This window comes from Cucumis melo, chromosome 11 (assembly GCF_025177605.1).
Source record: "Cucumis melo cultivar AY chromosome 11, USDA_Cmelo_AY_1.0, whole genome shotgun sequence".
Classification (NCBI taxonomy): Eukaryota; Viridiplantae; Streptophyta; class Magnoliopsida; order Cucurbitales; family Cucurbitaceae; genus Cucumis; species Cucumis melo.
In genome coordinates this window covers 3494371-3510880 of record NC_066867.1, presented here as the reverse complement: position 1 = coordinate 3510880, position 16510 = coordinate 3494371, and the positions used below count along the sequence as shown (strand labels likewise).

The 16510-nt window shown below is 33.9% G+C and overlaps 2 protein-coding genes across 2 annotated transcripts; one reads left to right on the top strand and one right to left on the bottom strand.

Moving 5' to 3' along the window:
* Positions 1–1316: 1316 nt before the first annotated feature.
* Positions 1317–2023, top strand: LOC103499713 (B-box zinc finger protein 21-like). Its single transcript, XM_008462779.3, has one exon. It carries the CDS (start codon positions 1360–1362, stop codon positions 1894–1896), a length of 537 nt encoding a protein of 178 aa, XP_008461001.1. The 5' UTR covers positions 1317–1359; the 3' UTR covers positions 1897–2023.
* A 3149-nt stretch (positions 2024–5172) lies between these two features.
* LOC103499714 (kinesin-like protein KIN-7D, mitochondrial) lies at positions 5173–15799 on the bottom strand. The gene is made up of 25 exons (XM_008462780.3): positions 15229–15799; positions 15023–15120; positions 14778–14867; positions 14605–14657; positions 14023–14088; positions 13707–13760; positions 13426–13485; positions 13243–13321; positions 13053–13120; positions 12369–12425; positions 12173–12277; positions 11787–11891; positions 11595–11702; positions 11381–11512; positions 11105–11281; positions 10682–10867; positions 9497–9637; positions 8904–9023; positions 8762–8812; positions 8496–8543; positions 8217–8363; positions 7301–8047; positions 6530–6662; positions 6304–6439; positions 5173–5491 (listed from the first exon to the last, which is right to left on the bottom strand). The coding sequence occupies exons 1-24, from the start codon at positions 15567–15569 to the stop codon at positions 6354–6356; spliced, it is 3252 nt and encodes a 1083-aa protein (XP_008461002.2). The 5' UTR covers positions 15570–15799; the 3' UTR covers positions 5173–5491; positions 6304–6353.
* Between the last annotated feature and the right edge of the window lie 711 nt (positions 15800–16510).

Here is a 16510-nt window from a genome sequence, read left to right as displayed (position 1 = left end):
AATTCTCGAAGATATGGTTAGTATGTCACATTAGCATTAAACTAACATAGTTTAATAGCATAAACCTACAATACACAATTTCAATCACTTATTAGCTTAATTGGTTTAGGCATATGTTATTGACCGAGATGTTTCGTATGTTGATGAACTAAAGTTAAAAATGACTAAGAAGCAAACCCAAAAATTCAAATATTAAACTTGTAATTTAACTTAATTATTTAAATAAAACATTACTTTATTAAGTTTGGAAAATTATTTTATATATTTAAACTTCTAAAAATATTTACAAATATAGCAAAATATTATAACATATATGTGATAGACCATGATAGATTACGATATGTGTCTAAAATGATATAGATGGACAGAGGTAGTAGTCTATATTGTCTGCAAGTGTATATCTTTCGTACTCTCTCAAAATTATTACAGATCTACCCCTCCCGTAAATAACTTAATTTAAAAAAGGGGTTGGTTGCAACCATTTTGAAACTACGAAGGTATAAATTTAGCAAATTGGAAGTTTAGGGGAGTGATCGTAACTCATCTTATAGTTTAAGGGTGGTTTGTACAATTTTCTTTTTAAGAAAATTGAGTTTAGCTTGTTAAGGTGAGTATAGTCCAATGATCTTTTTGAAATGAAAAATTTGTATGAACAACAAAAAAATTGAAATTATTTACAAAATATAGCAAAAAATACTTGAATGAACTATAGAGAATTTGATAGATTTTACTATATTTTGCTATATTTAAAAACGTCTCTTCTAAAATGAAATGTTCAAATTCTCACATACCCCACTAATCGGTCGAAAAGGTGAGTATAGTGATTAGTTAAAATATTATATATTATCAATAGTGATATCCATTTAACCCGTGGGGACCTGCCTTAAACGAAGCGGAGAATCCGTGAATACACAAGAAATGGGGGAGGGAGTAGGAAAATTTTTTTTCCCGTTAGCAACAAGGGGCCAGGGACAGAATTCCCCGACCCCTACCCAGCCCTCGCCTCGCCCTAAACAAAAATATAATTATATATATATTAAGTATAAATATAAATATTTATTTATTTATTTATTTATTTACTTATATAAAAGAATAATAAATAAAAAAACTATTTTGATATTCTTCTTGCTTTCCTTATCAATTTTTGAACATTCATCTGTTTTTCAGTAATTCTTATTATGCTTTGGAACAACCCCGAGTTGGTCTAAAGGTATTTTAAACCATTTTTATTATAAATAAATAAATAAATAAACAAAATGAGTTTTTCTATAAAAAAAAAAAGTCAATCCAATTAATTTTGTGTACTCTATATATAATCTTCCCTTCCCATTGAAGAAAGAATACTTTAAAGGAAAAGAAATGAAGATCCGTTGTGATGTTTGCGACAAAGAAGAAGCCTCTGTTTTTTGCCCCTCCGATGAAGCCGCCCTCTGCCCCGCCTGTGACCGCCAAGTCCACCGAGCCAACAAGCTCGCCAGTAAACACAGCCGTTTCTCTCTCCTCCATTCCGCCGCCTCCGCCGCTGCTACTTCACAGCCGTTATGCGATGTCTGCCAAATCCAGCGAGCGTTTCTGTTCTGTCGGGAAGACAGAGCAATCCTCTGTAGAGAATGCGACATCCCAATTCATGACACCAGCGAACACACCCAGAAGCACAGCCGGTTTCTTCTCACCGGCGTGAAGGTGTCCCCGTCGACGGCGACTTCTTCTTCTTGTTCCTCCTCGGTGGGAAGCGGCGGCGAGGAAAATGAAGGGTTGTTGAAGAAATGCTCGAGGAAGAGGAGCAAAATGGGGTTTAGCAAAGGATTGGTAATATCAGAGTATTTGGAGAGTTTGCCTGGTTGGTGTGTTGAGGACTTTCTTGATTCTTCATCTTCCCCACATATTCTTTTGTAAAGTATGAAGTTTTCTTTTCAAGAAAATGAACAAAAAGAAAATCCCTTCAACCCCCAAAATGTTATTATGTTTCATTTGAAATCCTTAAGACTTTTTTTAGCTGTTTCTTCGGAAAAGCATAAGTGATGAGCTCATTGGTTTTAGATTATTAACATTTTGGAGTGCATCCAAATGCATGGTGAGTTATTGTAATATGTATTTATGTTATAGATTATTATAATATGAATAGTTATAATTTATGTCTAATGGACATATTATTATAGTTTGTGTTATATCATGTTTATTTTTTGGTTTTTGGCATAAATATGAAATACTATTTTTTGAAAACATAGTTCGTATCTTTCACTGATTTATACAAACTAGTTTATTACGGACTAGGATGCATATCTTATACAATTTTATGTTATAACAAATTTTATAGAGATTGATATGTGATTTAGTTAAATCTTGTTAGTTAGGTTGTTTATTAAATAAATGATTTAATTACGATCTCTATTTATGACTATTAACAAAGTTTAACAAGTAGAGAAAATAACTTTGTAAGAAAAAACATACGAAATTGTATTCTAGAAAATATTGTTTAATTAAACTAAATGTGTATTTGGAATAACTTAGAAAAAAGGTTTTTCAAAAATTCATTTTTATTTAAACAATTTTAATAAAAACTTCTTAAAATAAAAACACAACGTGCTTTAATTTTTTTAAAGTATTTGTATATACAAGTTTCTTTTGTTTGTTATATATACTAAAAATATTTTTATAAAAAAAATTCAATATTAGTCGATGGCAACAGTTTCTAGTGGAGTTGGTTGTTAGAAATTTGGTAGAGTCATCGTATTTGGAGATTGGCCAACAACGATCACCGGAGATTAGCCTAAACCATAAAAATGTTTTTATTAAAAAATTTCAAGGTTAATTGGTAGCGATTATCGCTACAGTTGGTTTTTGGTAGTTCGTCGTAGAGTCAGTGGAGGTGGTAGTCAGAGATTGGTCGATGATGATCACTATAGATTATCCTAAACCCTAAAAATGTTTTTATTAAAAAATTTCAAGGTTGATTGATGATGATGATCACCAGAGTTGGTTGTTAGAAGTTCGCCGATGGAGTCACCAGAGCTGGTGGTCGGAGATTAGTTGGTGATGATCACCAAAGGTGGTGTTCGAAAGTTGGTTGATGAACTTCCCAACCCTTGAAACAAATACACCTATATAGGGTTGAAAAATAGTTATGACATATTGGTTATTTTCAATCCTAATCCTAATTCTCAACTAAAACTAAACATTGTCCTAAACAAGGGGTGGACTACTATAACTCACTCCACTCCTAACCATGCCTTTTAAGTTTAGCATGCTAACTAGTTGAGTTTCTTGCAAGTGTTTTCTGGTATGAGTTTGAGAAAAAGTAGGAGTGTACATGTATTGGGTTGAATATAGAAAAATTCAAGTTCGTCAAATCGATTATGTACAATGGGTCAACCCAAATATTGTCAAGTTAAGTCATGAGTATATGTAGAAAGAGGTCTAGAACATGTGATGAAGAACGATAACAATGGAATTTTGATGAAGCTTGAAACACATGAGTCGTGATCGCTAGATAGGAATGAGATCATGAGAATCTAAAATCGTTGAAGTGCACAGGTTGTAACCAATGATCCAATTGAATGATCAAATAATTGATTTTGATATAATGATTGCACTTTTGTTGTGATATGTTTCCAATATAGTGATCGATGAATGAGAGAGTCTAAATGAAAGTTTGTTTTTGGACATTTGTATGAATAAGACAATTTTCATATACTTCTGGTACCCATTCTTTTCCTTTCTTTTTTAATTTAAAAAATTGTAAAACTTTGATTAATTGGTTTAGAGTTTATGGGTAGAGATTTGAACTTTTGATCTATACACTTCGTTATATTTACAACTCTTTTAAAATGTTGTTATATAGTTAATATTTTAAAGTTAAAAGTATCTTCCACTTAACTTTAACCAAGTGAATATCGACGTTTCGGTGATAAGAATATTTGGATCATAGACTTTGTGATCAATAACATTCTTGTATCTAAGTTGGATCTATTCTAACTTTGGAATAGTATATTTTATGTTAGTTCATATATGTTCAGATTGTAAATTTTTGTATTGATTTTTAAAATATATTTTTTATTTCTTAAATTCTCAATACATAGACAATTTGATCGTTCACTTTATTTTATTTTTACGAAATTAGTGATGAAGTTTTGAGTATGCATATGAGTGTGATTACAAGCTTTACAAAAGCATTTGAAAACTAATATTGTCATGATAAAATGTTTTTTCAATTTTTTTACGTTGAATGACTGATATAAACATTTTGAAACCGTAAATTTTGAAGACTGAAATGAATCAAACTTAGAGATTGTTTAGGATACGTTAGTGGTCAATTTCATATTTGGAGCATATAATAGTGTTGTGTACAACTACTTATAATCTAAGTTAAAGTGAGCATCAATCGGGATTGATTTTTCGATTAAACTACTTTACTCTTCAACTGCTATTTATTAAAATTAACCAACTATAACAAGTCAATTACTGTAATAATCACTGGCACAACCAATTCAATCCCTTGAACGCATTCTTAAAGAGTTAAAAAGACAAGAAAATCAAAATGTTTGTTCCCTTGCCCCTCTCCCTCCATCAAAATCTTCTTCCACCAATTCTACCAAATTACTATGCTACTCACTCTAAGACTTTAAGGATCGCAAAATATTTAAACTCTAGATTAAAATACTATTTTGCTCCCTTTTATTCTAAGCTGATTTGATTTTAATCTTTGTCCTTATAATTGTTCGATTCTAACCTAATTTAATAGGAATGATCATCAAACTGCAAAAAAGTGAACCTTTTCTCAAAACTGAAAACTCAAGGAACCAAAAAATGTGGTTTAATCTAATTTAAAAAAATTTTGAAACCAAATTAATTCAATTTGATTCGATTTCAATTTTGAAAACAAATTGAAACATTTTTTACTACGATATATATTTATCCTTATATTTATGTATTTTAGAAAAATAGTAAAAAACCAAAATTAAAATCGAATCGGACTTTTTTAAAATATTTAAAAATACCAAAATTGAATTTAGAATTGAATCGAACCATATAGCGAACCAATAAATAAGTTCAATTCAGTTTCATGTACGAAAATTTAAAATTTTTTTGGTTTGGTTTGATTTTGCCACCAAATTAAACCAAACCAAACCGTTTTCTTTATAAACCCACTATATTACTTGTTAGCTAGGAAAAAAAAGGGAAAAAGCAATAATTTTCTATACAATTGGAATGATATTTCAGAGGCAATTATGGCATTCTGCTACATACTAAAAGAAAGCAATACCAACATTGCATCTGAAACATTGAAATGTAATGTAATTCTCTCTCTCTCTCACTCTCTCACTCTCACTCTCTCCATCTCTCACTCATATTATTTTTACATTTTTCAGATATTGTATGAAAAATATGATATGAATATATTGGCTTTCAGAAGATACATACGGATTAATCAAAGAATATTCTCCTTGGAATTGCATGGTATCTAGCAAATGGTAGCTTCAAAGACAAATCCCTGTCAACACAAGTTCAGATTAGACGCTTTGTCACATTTTCTTTCTCCTAAAACAAAATATAACTTTTTGTTGAAATAATGAAATAGATTAATGTTGAAAGATACAAAAATATCAAAGTAAGACGATAAAATCCTTTTACAGCAATGCATAAGAACTATACAGAAAACTAAAACAATCCAAATAAAACTAGAGAAGGACAAGTATTATTATTCAAATGCTTTCTTGAAACGAACATTGAATAATTTTACCAGTTTTTCTAAAGTTGTCAAACGCTGGTGAGAACAGTAAATATTTTGCCAAGTTCAAAATAATTAGTTAGGTATTAGATGTTTAGAGGTCGTTATTTTATGGGAATTCAGGATGGACTTTCAGATTACCACATATGAAATTCCAGACATCTATAAGTTTGGTCATGTGAATATTGCAGTTATCTGCATTCCCAAAAAACAAACTGTCCTTCGTGTATTAGGGTAATTAGATAAAGACAGGTGGTTCCTTGGGTAATAAGTAGATTTTATATTTTGTTTTTTGTTTTCTGAATTTAGTTAAAAATTGAACTCTTGAAAGGATGAAAAGATTATTGTAACACATCAAGAGAAAATATATTTAGTTTCTTAAAAACTAATTGGTTATAGAATCGAGCTTTTAACATAGGAGACCTACATTAACAAGATTCTACACATCACCGTAAATTTAGAGAGTAAAACTTTTAATTAATTAATAGCTAAAATCTAGTTAAAATTCTCAAATGGAGCCTAAATGTAAGACAGGTTGAAAGTGGGGCTCGGACATAGTTGAAGAAATTACGTACCTTTATCGAGAGGATAATAAGGTGGTGTGCGTGTGTGTGTATATGCCACATCAAGAAGTAAATGCAAAAAGCCGATCCGCAATGTTTGTACGGCAGATTGGACACTCGGAACAAGCAAGAGAACAAGATTTACACACTGCAAAATGGTGGAACACCTTAATTGTATAATCTAAAGAAATTCAAATGCAATACCAAAAGGAAAGCAATTTTCAAAAGAGTTTCTTACAGCAGAAATGCCGACAGGGAAGAAGAATTGCTGCAGTTGGCGATTCAAAACATACTTTACACGTATTGGAGGAATTCACATCCCCGTTTGTCATGCTTTTTAGCTCTTTTTCCTTCATCTCCTGCATCTTTGCCTGATACCAACAGAGTTAATATTGCTCGATAACCAATCGACCAAAAAGTTTAAGTTGGTAGGTGAAAGTAAATTTTATATTATATCATCCGATAATATTCCCCTATTGAAGTTACACAGTCATGGCGAAATTGGCTGAGTTCAATGAATTTTCAAGTTACTTCCATCTCAGTCCATTGTCTGGCACTTCGAATGATCCATAACGTAAACCTAAATTATTTAGGTAGTTCAACTTTGTGTTATTTATAAAACCTAGAGTTTGGAGAATGCATTGTAGAAACATCCAAACCTTAGAGATAACTCCATTCTGTAAATATGTAAAATTCACCCAATAATATCTTCTTCCTCTACTCTACGAACGTGGCTAACACACATTTAGTTGTTCTCTATCTTTGTGTAATTTGTGTATCGATTCTCTACTTTTTCATATTTGTATGTGTTCTTTATTTGTCAATTTCAGAACAGTCACTAAGTTGTATTCATCTTTGTTCGATTTACGATTTCAACCCAGAGTCCAGAGAAGTAATCTATATAAACTCTCCAATTCTAGAGGCACATCGGTAATCTGAATTATTCCCTGTACACTAAAACATTAGTAAACTATGTAAATCCTCCCTCCAAACAAAAAAAAAAGAGTACCTTGAGGCGGAGAACGAGTGGTTCTTCCTTTGGCACTTCCACTCCAGCTGGTTTTAAGATATCCACCATTCCTCTGTCCGTAATGCTAGAATCGGTTCTTGTTTTGAATTTTTTTTCATCAACAAAGCATTCTACTGCTACTTCACCATTATGCCTAGCGTCACTCGGTAACTCTGGCCCGACTCCTCCTCCCTCTTTTTTCAACTTAGCAACAAGCACCCACATGTTAGCCAAATCATTTTCCAGAGCCTCCTCTTTCTTCTTTGCATCTTCAATCTTTTTCCTATACTGATCTTCTACAAATTCCTTTTCAGCTAAAGCAGCTTCGAGGGCAGCTTCACGTTGTTTCCTTGCCTGAAGTTCAAATTTTAAATCATCGGAATCAAGACTCCAGGTATCAAATTCATCATTAATTGTCCCGGCCCTTTCATTAAGACGCCCAGAATGCCTCCCTTTCCTCCCAGGTCTTAAGCTTTCGTTATACTTGCGATTAACACCATTGGCATTTTGCATGCTTCTAGAATGGATCATTTCTCGAGCAGATGATAGTTCCTTCTCTAATTTTGCGTTCTGCAGTGATAGCTTAGTCACTTCACCAGCTAAATTTTTTAACTCAACGGCAGCAGCAGATGCTAGTTCTTTTGCATAAGAAGCTTCTTCAGCTAATTTCTGATTCTGAACTCGCAACCCGCTGTTTTCCTCAGAAAGTTGAACGTGCTCCAGCTTTAATTTCTCGTTTTCAAACTCCTGATGGAAAGAGAGCACATATAAAACAGTATAGAAAAAGTGCTATTGGAAATTCTGCTATTGAGGCGCAAATTTTAAGTTATGCTTAAAAAGTGTTATTGCAGCAGTTAAAGTACCGTGGTAACCTCATGCCGAATGGAATACACAAATTTAAGCATGTTAAAATCACCTGTGACTGAATTTTCTTTTTCAGCTCATCAACACTTTCTCCAGCTGCGTGCTGTTCAAATATCAACGATGATCGATCGCCAGTAAATGATGTCAATTGCTGCTCCAAGAGACGTAATTTATCCTGTAATTCCTTGTTCTCTGCACTCTGTCAATAACCAAATTCGTATAGTTGAAACTCCGATGCTCGGACGAGGTGGGGAATAAACATATTGAATGAGCGAAAGGTTAGCAGAAACACAGGTATAAGAAAAAAATATTATATAACAAGATGGTGAACCTTGTTCTGCAACTGTTCTTGGAGGATTCGGTTGTCAGCTGATTTGATCTGATCATTCATCAAAATATTATTCAGTTAAATTATGAACAAAGAGTTCAGTATGAAGATTATATGGTAATCCACCACCAGAGTGTGCTTGCTAGCTTGATAAAATGCAAATCCAACATCACAATTATTTGATGGATGGGATTATTCAACTGCTGGGGGATGCCTAGGTTGCCAACTCGTTGACCTTGAAAGGCTAAAAACACATTACATTAACTCACCTCCAGTTCAAACCCCTTCTCGTTGCACTGGGCCATCAATCTGGTAACCGTCTGATGACAAACAAATTCATAGTTAAGAATTGGTTCAGATCGACAAATAACTAGCTGAAACCCAATGTTTAACCACGAAGGAGATTGCCACCTGTTGCATTTCAGCCACTGAAGCATTGGCAACTGATGCCTCACGACTCTCAGTTATTCGTTGCTCTAAAACCCTCATTTGTTTCTTTTTCTCTTGAATCTCATGCTCCAAGCTCTCAATCTGTATGTCAGTAAGAATGCTTGAATATAAACAATAGCAGACAATAATAAACCAATGGACTTCTTCGGCGATACATAGAACAGCTTTCTGAATGTTGGTTAAAATTAAAAAAGCAGCAAGTCATAATTCAAATCAAGCAATCACTTGCAGAACAAAAATAACATCGTGCACAACAGCTCCGAGACACTTACAAACAGGTCAAAGATTAAGATATCGTTAAATTCATTCACCATAATTTAGGCAATTTAAAAAGAATCCGAGCAAAAACAAAACAAAAGCATTAGGTAATCTAACTAGAAGACAAACCTCCAAGGTTAAGTTAAATGTAATTGTTAGTGTAGGGAGTCTAACCGGTGGTCATACAAGTGCATGCAAATCATTTAGAAGAAAGAAATGGACGAAGCAACAATGTCATATTTTAACAGTTTCCAATGGGAACAGACATAATCATGCAAAGCGCAGATGCAATTTACTTGAGTTCTAGAGCTCTCTGGGTCAGTCACCGACTGCTCCACCAAGCGTTTAAGGGTGCTCGTACTAAACGCAATCTCTCCAGAAAGCATCTTAACTTGCTCAACTAGAAGATCCATCTGATCTGACATTGTCATCCCACCCTACCATCCAAAAGGTAGTCATTGAAAAACCAGGATTTTACATCAACAAGAGCAACTAATCAAAATATTAAAAATATTAAATGATAAATTTAAGAACCAAAGACAAAGAAACGCTTATATACAGCCAATTACAGTTACCAGTTACCACATCCCCAAGCCACATTATGTTTATTCAGATTGCATGGTAATGAATCCCCTCGATTTCACCATAAGTCATGACAAATAGTAAAGCTTGAAGAAAGAAAGCTAATCCAAATAAGAATTAAATAGTGATCATTTGAAAAACTTCATTGATGCAATCCTAGCATATAGTCCACCTTGTCCCACAAGTTAATTTGTGGTAATTTATGCCGTCAAGTCATGGCAAGGCTGCTTTACTACTCAACGTATTGTTATCTTAGCCCATCAGAGCTCACGAGTTTTAATTTTGCGTAAATAATGATCTCAATCTAAGAACTCCTTAAGAGAATAGTTTTCAGAATCACTGCTATTAATTGTGTTACTTTTTGAAGGGTGAATGATAAAAATAGAAAGACCAAAAAAGCCGAAGGCTGAAGGATTATTTAAAACGAGATTACAGTGTATTATTTGAGACATAACTATTATATCAAAGGCTGAAGGATTTTGCAAATGCCCCTTATTCAAAATCGAAAAATGTCTTCCAGGTTGTTCAGTTGTGTGAGACATAACTGTTATATCAAATTACCAGAAAAACTATCACTATAATCTATATGACCGTTGAGATTCAGAGAAATTAACACCAAGACTTAAAAGCAATAAATCTTCTAATTATGAGTTTTTAACCAAATAACAGTGAAATGTCCAAATGCCCAAGGCGAACAGTAGCCAAAGTAGGATGATTTTAACTGAAGATATCAAACGGAATGGATTTGAAATTAGTTGAATGATTTCCTGGTCTCATGTATAAAATAATAATGCTACGTACCTTGCAAACGAATGATGAGGGAATTAATTGTCTCAATAAGCTACTTATTAGCAATACACATACACTCACATAATTGAATCAACACCGAGATCACTCACTTGATTTGATTCAGTAACTGTACTACTGGCAGAAGAGAGCTCCTCATTCGCGTTCCATTTGCTTGAAGAGCTTCTTTGTTTGAAATCATAAGAAGGGTTCGATTGAGCTTCTGAGAGCGAAGAGGGAGATCCCTTGAGGTTTTCACTCTCAGTAGGCAATGACACATCTCTCAAGACGTCAAAATTCTGGCAAATTTCAATATGAAATATCAATAAATGAGCAAGGAACGAACCAATCAATCCCGAAAGTAATATTTTAGTTATTAAATGATATGAAGCAGTTTAAAGTGCAAGGGTGATTTGTTTTTCTAATTAGTAAATTGATGTTTCTTTTAAATTTTGCTTAGTGATATGGATTGTTGTCAAATTTGTCAGAAAAGTGAAAAGGCTGACTACACAGTCAATTTCAGAAAGAGAACTTACATCATCATCACCAAGAGAACGATTCCTTGCCTGGCTGGGAATGTCACTCAAAGGAATTGAATTCTTTGAAGAGACGAGTATTAGTTTAGTCAGCCTCTGAATCCTACTCGTAAGGGCAACCTTAGCTTCTTCTTCTTCCTCCAACCTCGATTGCATTTTCACTTGTCCTTCTTCCAACTGTTGAATAAATAAAAAACAATTAGAAGAAGGTTCCACCCTAATAAAAATTTAGAACCAGCCTACATTTTTTTGTGACATGAAGCATTGGAAAGGAACCTGTTGCCTTAAGTTCATAATCTCTTCATGATTGACACCAACAAGCATGCCCTTCTTCAGCAAATCGAGTTCTTGTTTAAGGCTAGAGATTTCTCTTTGATACTTTTTAATCAATGATTTTTCATCTATAATCTGGAACACATTTGGGAGAATGAGAAATATTTTTCAATTTGAACCACATAAAGATCATAATATTGCAATATTAGCAACTAACCTTATTACGTGAGGCATAAATTTCTACTCGTTTGGCCCTGTTTGCAAACTTCAATGTGTTATGAGTTTCTTCCATGTTACTGGATGCAGGGGTAACTGTGCATATAAGCTGAGAAAACAAATAGCAGAATGTCACAGGCAAAATTCACATTCAACAACAAAGGTCTATTTTTGCAGCTTATACTATACTCACAGAAACATGCCCACGCCCACTTAGTGAAGATTGCAAAAGACGTGTAAGCTTAGAATCTCGATATGGAACATGGGATGCTTTCCCCTCACTCAGCTTTCCAATAACCTTCACATTGTAATCAATGATTCATGTTATCAGTAATTATTACAAAAAATCAAAATAGTCCAAATTACCAGAAATTATCTACAACTTCAAATCAAATAAATTAACTGGAAGTTAAAGAAAATGGAAACTTTATGTTAGAACATGATATGATCAGCAAATCTATATCATATGTTACGACAGATTTAGACTAATGTACAACTAAATGTTCCGTTTGAATAAAGTCAGTCATACAATCCAAATATCATGTCATCAACAGTGAGAAGAATTGAAAAAACACTTACAGTTCCAAGAGTTAGAAGACTTTTATTTATGTATGACCCTTCCTTTCTCCGTAACCCAGTCGTTTCAGTCTTTGAGCTCTCAGATCCAGCTAAATCAATCAAATTCTAATGAAAGTGATGATAAGAAGAGAAATTAGCAACAAAGTATGGTCATCAGCATGACTTGATAAAACTATATAAAGTATTTCAATCTCACAAGCTGTGAAAAGATCACTCCATCATACTCATCCCCGTGAGCACTACTTTCGATCATCTGAAAACAGACAAACAAAAAAGAGAGAATGAAGCGGAGATTGAAACAACCAACATAAATAACAAAAGAAAATTGTCGTGAATTTCACTAGTGCTTGTTTGTATAATAGTGAGACACAGCCCAACATGATTTACTGTCCATATCGGAGACTAAAGAATAGAATAAAGAGGCAATCTTGACATACAAAATAATATACATAGATAGATGGATAGATCAGCTCAATAGAAGAAAACTACGTTTAGCTAACTGGTGTGCACACAGCAACAACAAAGGAAAAGCATTGAATGACTGAAGCTTGGGTTTTACTCAAGTACAAAACATTCAGCATCATTAACAGAACTTCCACTCTCCTCTCCCTTTCCCCAATCTCAGTACTACCACACCACTTACAACTCATTTTGAAATATGTAAATGAAATAATCCCTAATGAATCCCACGATGCTACAAGAGTCCAGATCAAAACAGAGTAAACCCAGGCATAGTAACAAGCGATAAAATTAAATGGCCCTTCATAAGACGGAGAACTAAACCCAGATTCATAAAGTTAAGCCAACAGTCACATCACATATGCTTAGGTAATATCATGTTACAGGACCAAACCCCAACTATCAAGGATAGAAATATTACCAACGTAAATATTGTATGGCTTCGGCTACTAAACAGATTAAAATTATTCGATCCAACATGACGATGCTCTGCAATAACAAATTCAATAATAATAACAATCATGGAAAACAAAAGATCAGTGTCAATCATGCAAAAGTAGTAAAAAGGAATTAATGCAAAGGGGATGTGGACTTGTGAACATGTTAAGTACCTTCTCCAGCAGCAATGAATGAAAGTGCATGCCCAGGTGACAAAACAACTTCTTCTTTTATACCTTCAACATAAGTACCCTGAAACAAAATCCATGCACTTATTCTTGTGTTTCTAACTGTGAAAGAAGGAAGACTACATCCACGAGGTCAGAAAATTTCAACAGAAAGCTCTAGGGACAAACCTGTGCATCTTCTCTAACACGCAAATTCTGACCTGTTGGATCCAATAAGTCATTTATGACCTGGTTCAGAAGAATAAATTCCACAAAAATAGATTACAAATTTGTAACATTCTAGATTCCTAGAATCATGAAACTCAATCCTTACACCACAACTCAGATGAAGATGTATTACAAAGAGGTGACCACAAAACTCCAATATAGAAGGATGTACCATTTAACTCCAAAAGAAAGTTGAAACTGAAAATCAAACAAAATGGATTTTAGTGAGGATGATTTATTACCTCATTGTAGATTTCAATATATGACACACGAAGCAAGAACTCCCGCCCTGGAGTCTGAATATCAGGAAATTTATAATCAACCAAACCAGTATATAGTGAAAAGATCGCGCAAATCTTGAAAATAAGGTGGAGCATATTACATCAATCAACAAAAAACAGCACATCAATCATATTAGAAAAATAACAACAATAGTAAGGCCCCAAGCTGATAGACAACGAGATAAAATGGAAATTAATAATTTTAATAACATTAGAAAAGGCAGGCAGCAACTAATAGTAACAAATATCACAGTGCTATATCCTGAAAAATCCTTACATCTTGGATAATACTGAACACATCCCTTATAGCCAATGGTATGATACCCGGAGAACTTTGATCTCCCTGTACAAATGAAAATGGAAAGCAAAGCAAAAATGAAAAATGATCACCAATAAATATTTATTAAGAAGAGAGAGAGAGAGAAAGAGAGAGAGAGAGATGACTACAAAGTTTCTACATTATGGGTTAGTGACAGAAAAGAAATGGAAGAGAAACAATATCAAGGCCCATGCATACAAATAAATATCTAGATATAGGATTTTGAATGCTGTTCCATGGCTTAAGGATCTATTATATATTCATAAGCCCAACAAAATTACACCCTTAATTGATAGCCAATAATTACCCCAGGCCGTCTACAAATTTACTAAAGGCTAAGTTATTGCCAACCAGTTTTGTTATTAAGGAGTAAATCTATGAAAAGTATAGATCAAACTACAGAGAACTGAACTCTACCGCACATTGGCAGTGCCTGTAACTCATTCAGCACAGAGTACCCCGTAATTGGTAATTTTGAATAAAAATTTTCGTTAAGAAAAAAGAAAGACAGGATACAATTTATCAAGTCATCGAACTTACATGCATTGTGTGCGTCTTCCCACTACTTGTGACACCGTAAGCAAATACAGTTCCTGCATTGTCACAAACTTATTAATAGTATTATGATTGAAGTCGGAAACTTAGTATATACGAAAAACATTAATGAAGTTCAATCTCTCCATTTTTTAGCTTGAAGAGAAAGAGTCACAGACCATTGACACCTTCCATGGCAGCTTTGATGACAGGCTTGGCTGCTACTTCATATACCTCCGGAGTAGAAGTCTGAGACCCAAAAACTCTGTCTGCAACAAGAAAACGCCAAGAAGATCAAATTCACGGATAAAAAACAATATTAAACACACACACACACACATAAGAATATCCGTCCTCCTTCACAATAACAGTTACGAACTAACGATCATTGTAATTTAAAATTAAGAAGTCCGCGAGACAATACCGAACGCATATGCAGTTGCAGGATTATACTCATTCCGCACAATTTTATCCCCATCCGCATACCAAGCAATCTCGTCTCCTCTCTGAAACTCCCTCTCACTACAAGCACAAATTTCGAAGTCAAACGAATCCACCGCATTATTAACAACGACTCCCTCACCGACGAAGTCCATAGATCTGATTCACTACACTGAGATCTAACATTACCTCAACGGCCGAAACCGAATCGTCACAGAAATACTCTCTCCGCACCTCGATGTATCCACTGGTTCACTATTCAACTCCTCAGACGCGAAACCGACAGGAGTACGACTGCTAGAACCATGTGGACTATGGTACATTGAATCAGAACGGCCTCGATTGGGAGTCATGGATCGAGAACCAAGTCCGCCGCCGGAATTGAAGTAAGACGACGCGGAAGTCGAACAAGAACGCGGAATCAACTTACCATTTGTAAACGAAGAGGAAGAAGAAGTTGAAGAATAGGGACTGGAAGACTTCCGGTACGAAAACGGTGAACTACTCCGTGCTCGGGACGACGAGGCCATTAAGTCGTCCCGGCGAGCAGTTAAGTACGGTTAACCGGAGAAGAATCCGGGATAGGAATAGCAAGAATCAGAAAACAAGAATAACAACAAGAACAAGAAGCTCTCTCACCTGAATCCGTGAAGGAAAACGAAAGAAATGGAAGCTTTCTCTCTCCTCAAGTTCATCATGTGAGAGAAACTTTTTAGAGAGAGAGAGGTCCCAGTAACCGGAGGACGAGAGAGCGACGGTAGTGTTTGTTTGTATGATTTCAAACTTCAAATTTAATTTATTTATTTTTTATGTAATAAAAAATTCTCTATAATTTAAATAGTTTTGGTGTGTTTTAAGTTTTTACTCAAACGGGGGTGGATGACGTGGAGATAGTGGGTGACGTGGCAATGTCTTAACGATGGGAGTTTTTCAAAATTGTAAGGACACGTCATCCCCGCGTTTAATATTGATAATAATTGGAATTTTGAAAGTTAAACCATCATTGAGCGGGAAGAATGACAGCGGCCGTCAACTACAAACGATTAGGAAATTTAGCTACAAAAGATCAATATTAATTTCTTCTTTTAATTCATATATTCTAGACGGTAAAATTGTTAAAAATATTTAGTAAATATAGTAAAATTTTAGGTTATCGATAATAAACTTTTATTAACGTCTATGAGTGATAAAATTGCTAAAATGTAAAATTTTGTTATATTTTATAAATATCTTAATTTATTTTGATATATTTAATAATGTGGAAAAAATTCATTTCGATCTAAATATCGTAAAGAATATATATATATATATTATGTGATTCAAAATTATTGTAAAATAGATTATCAAATTTGGGTCATTTTACTAACAACATTTTAAATATATAATATTGAGAAAATTTTAGAGAAAAAAATGCTATTAAAGTTTTTTTTTCTCGATTTATAGTTTTTGAAAAATTACTCAATAAACTATT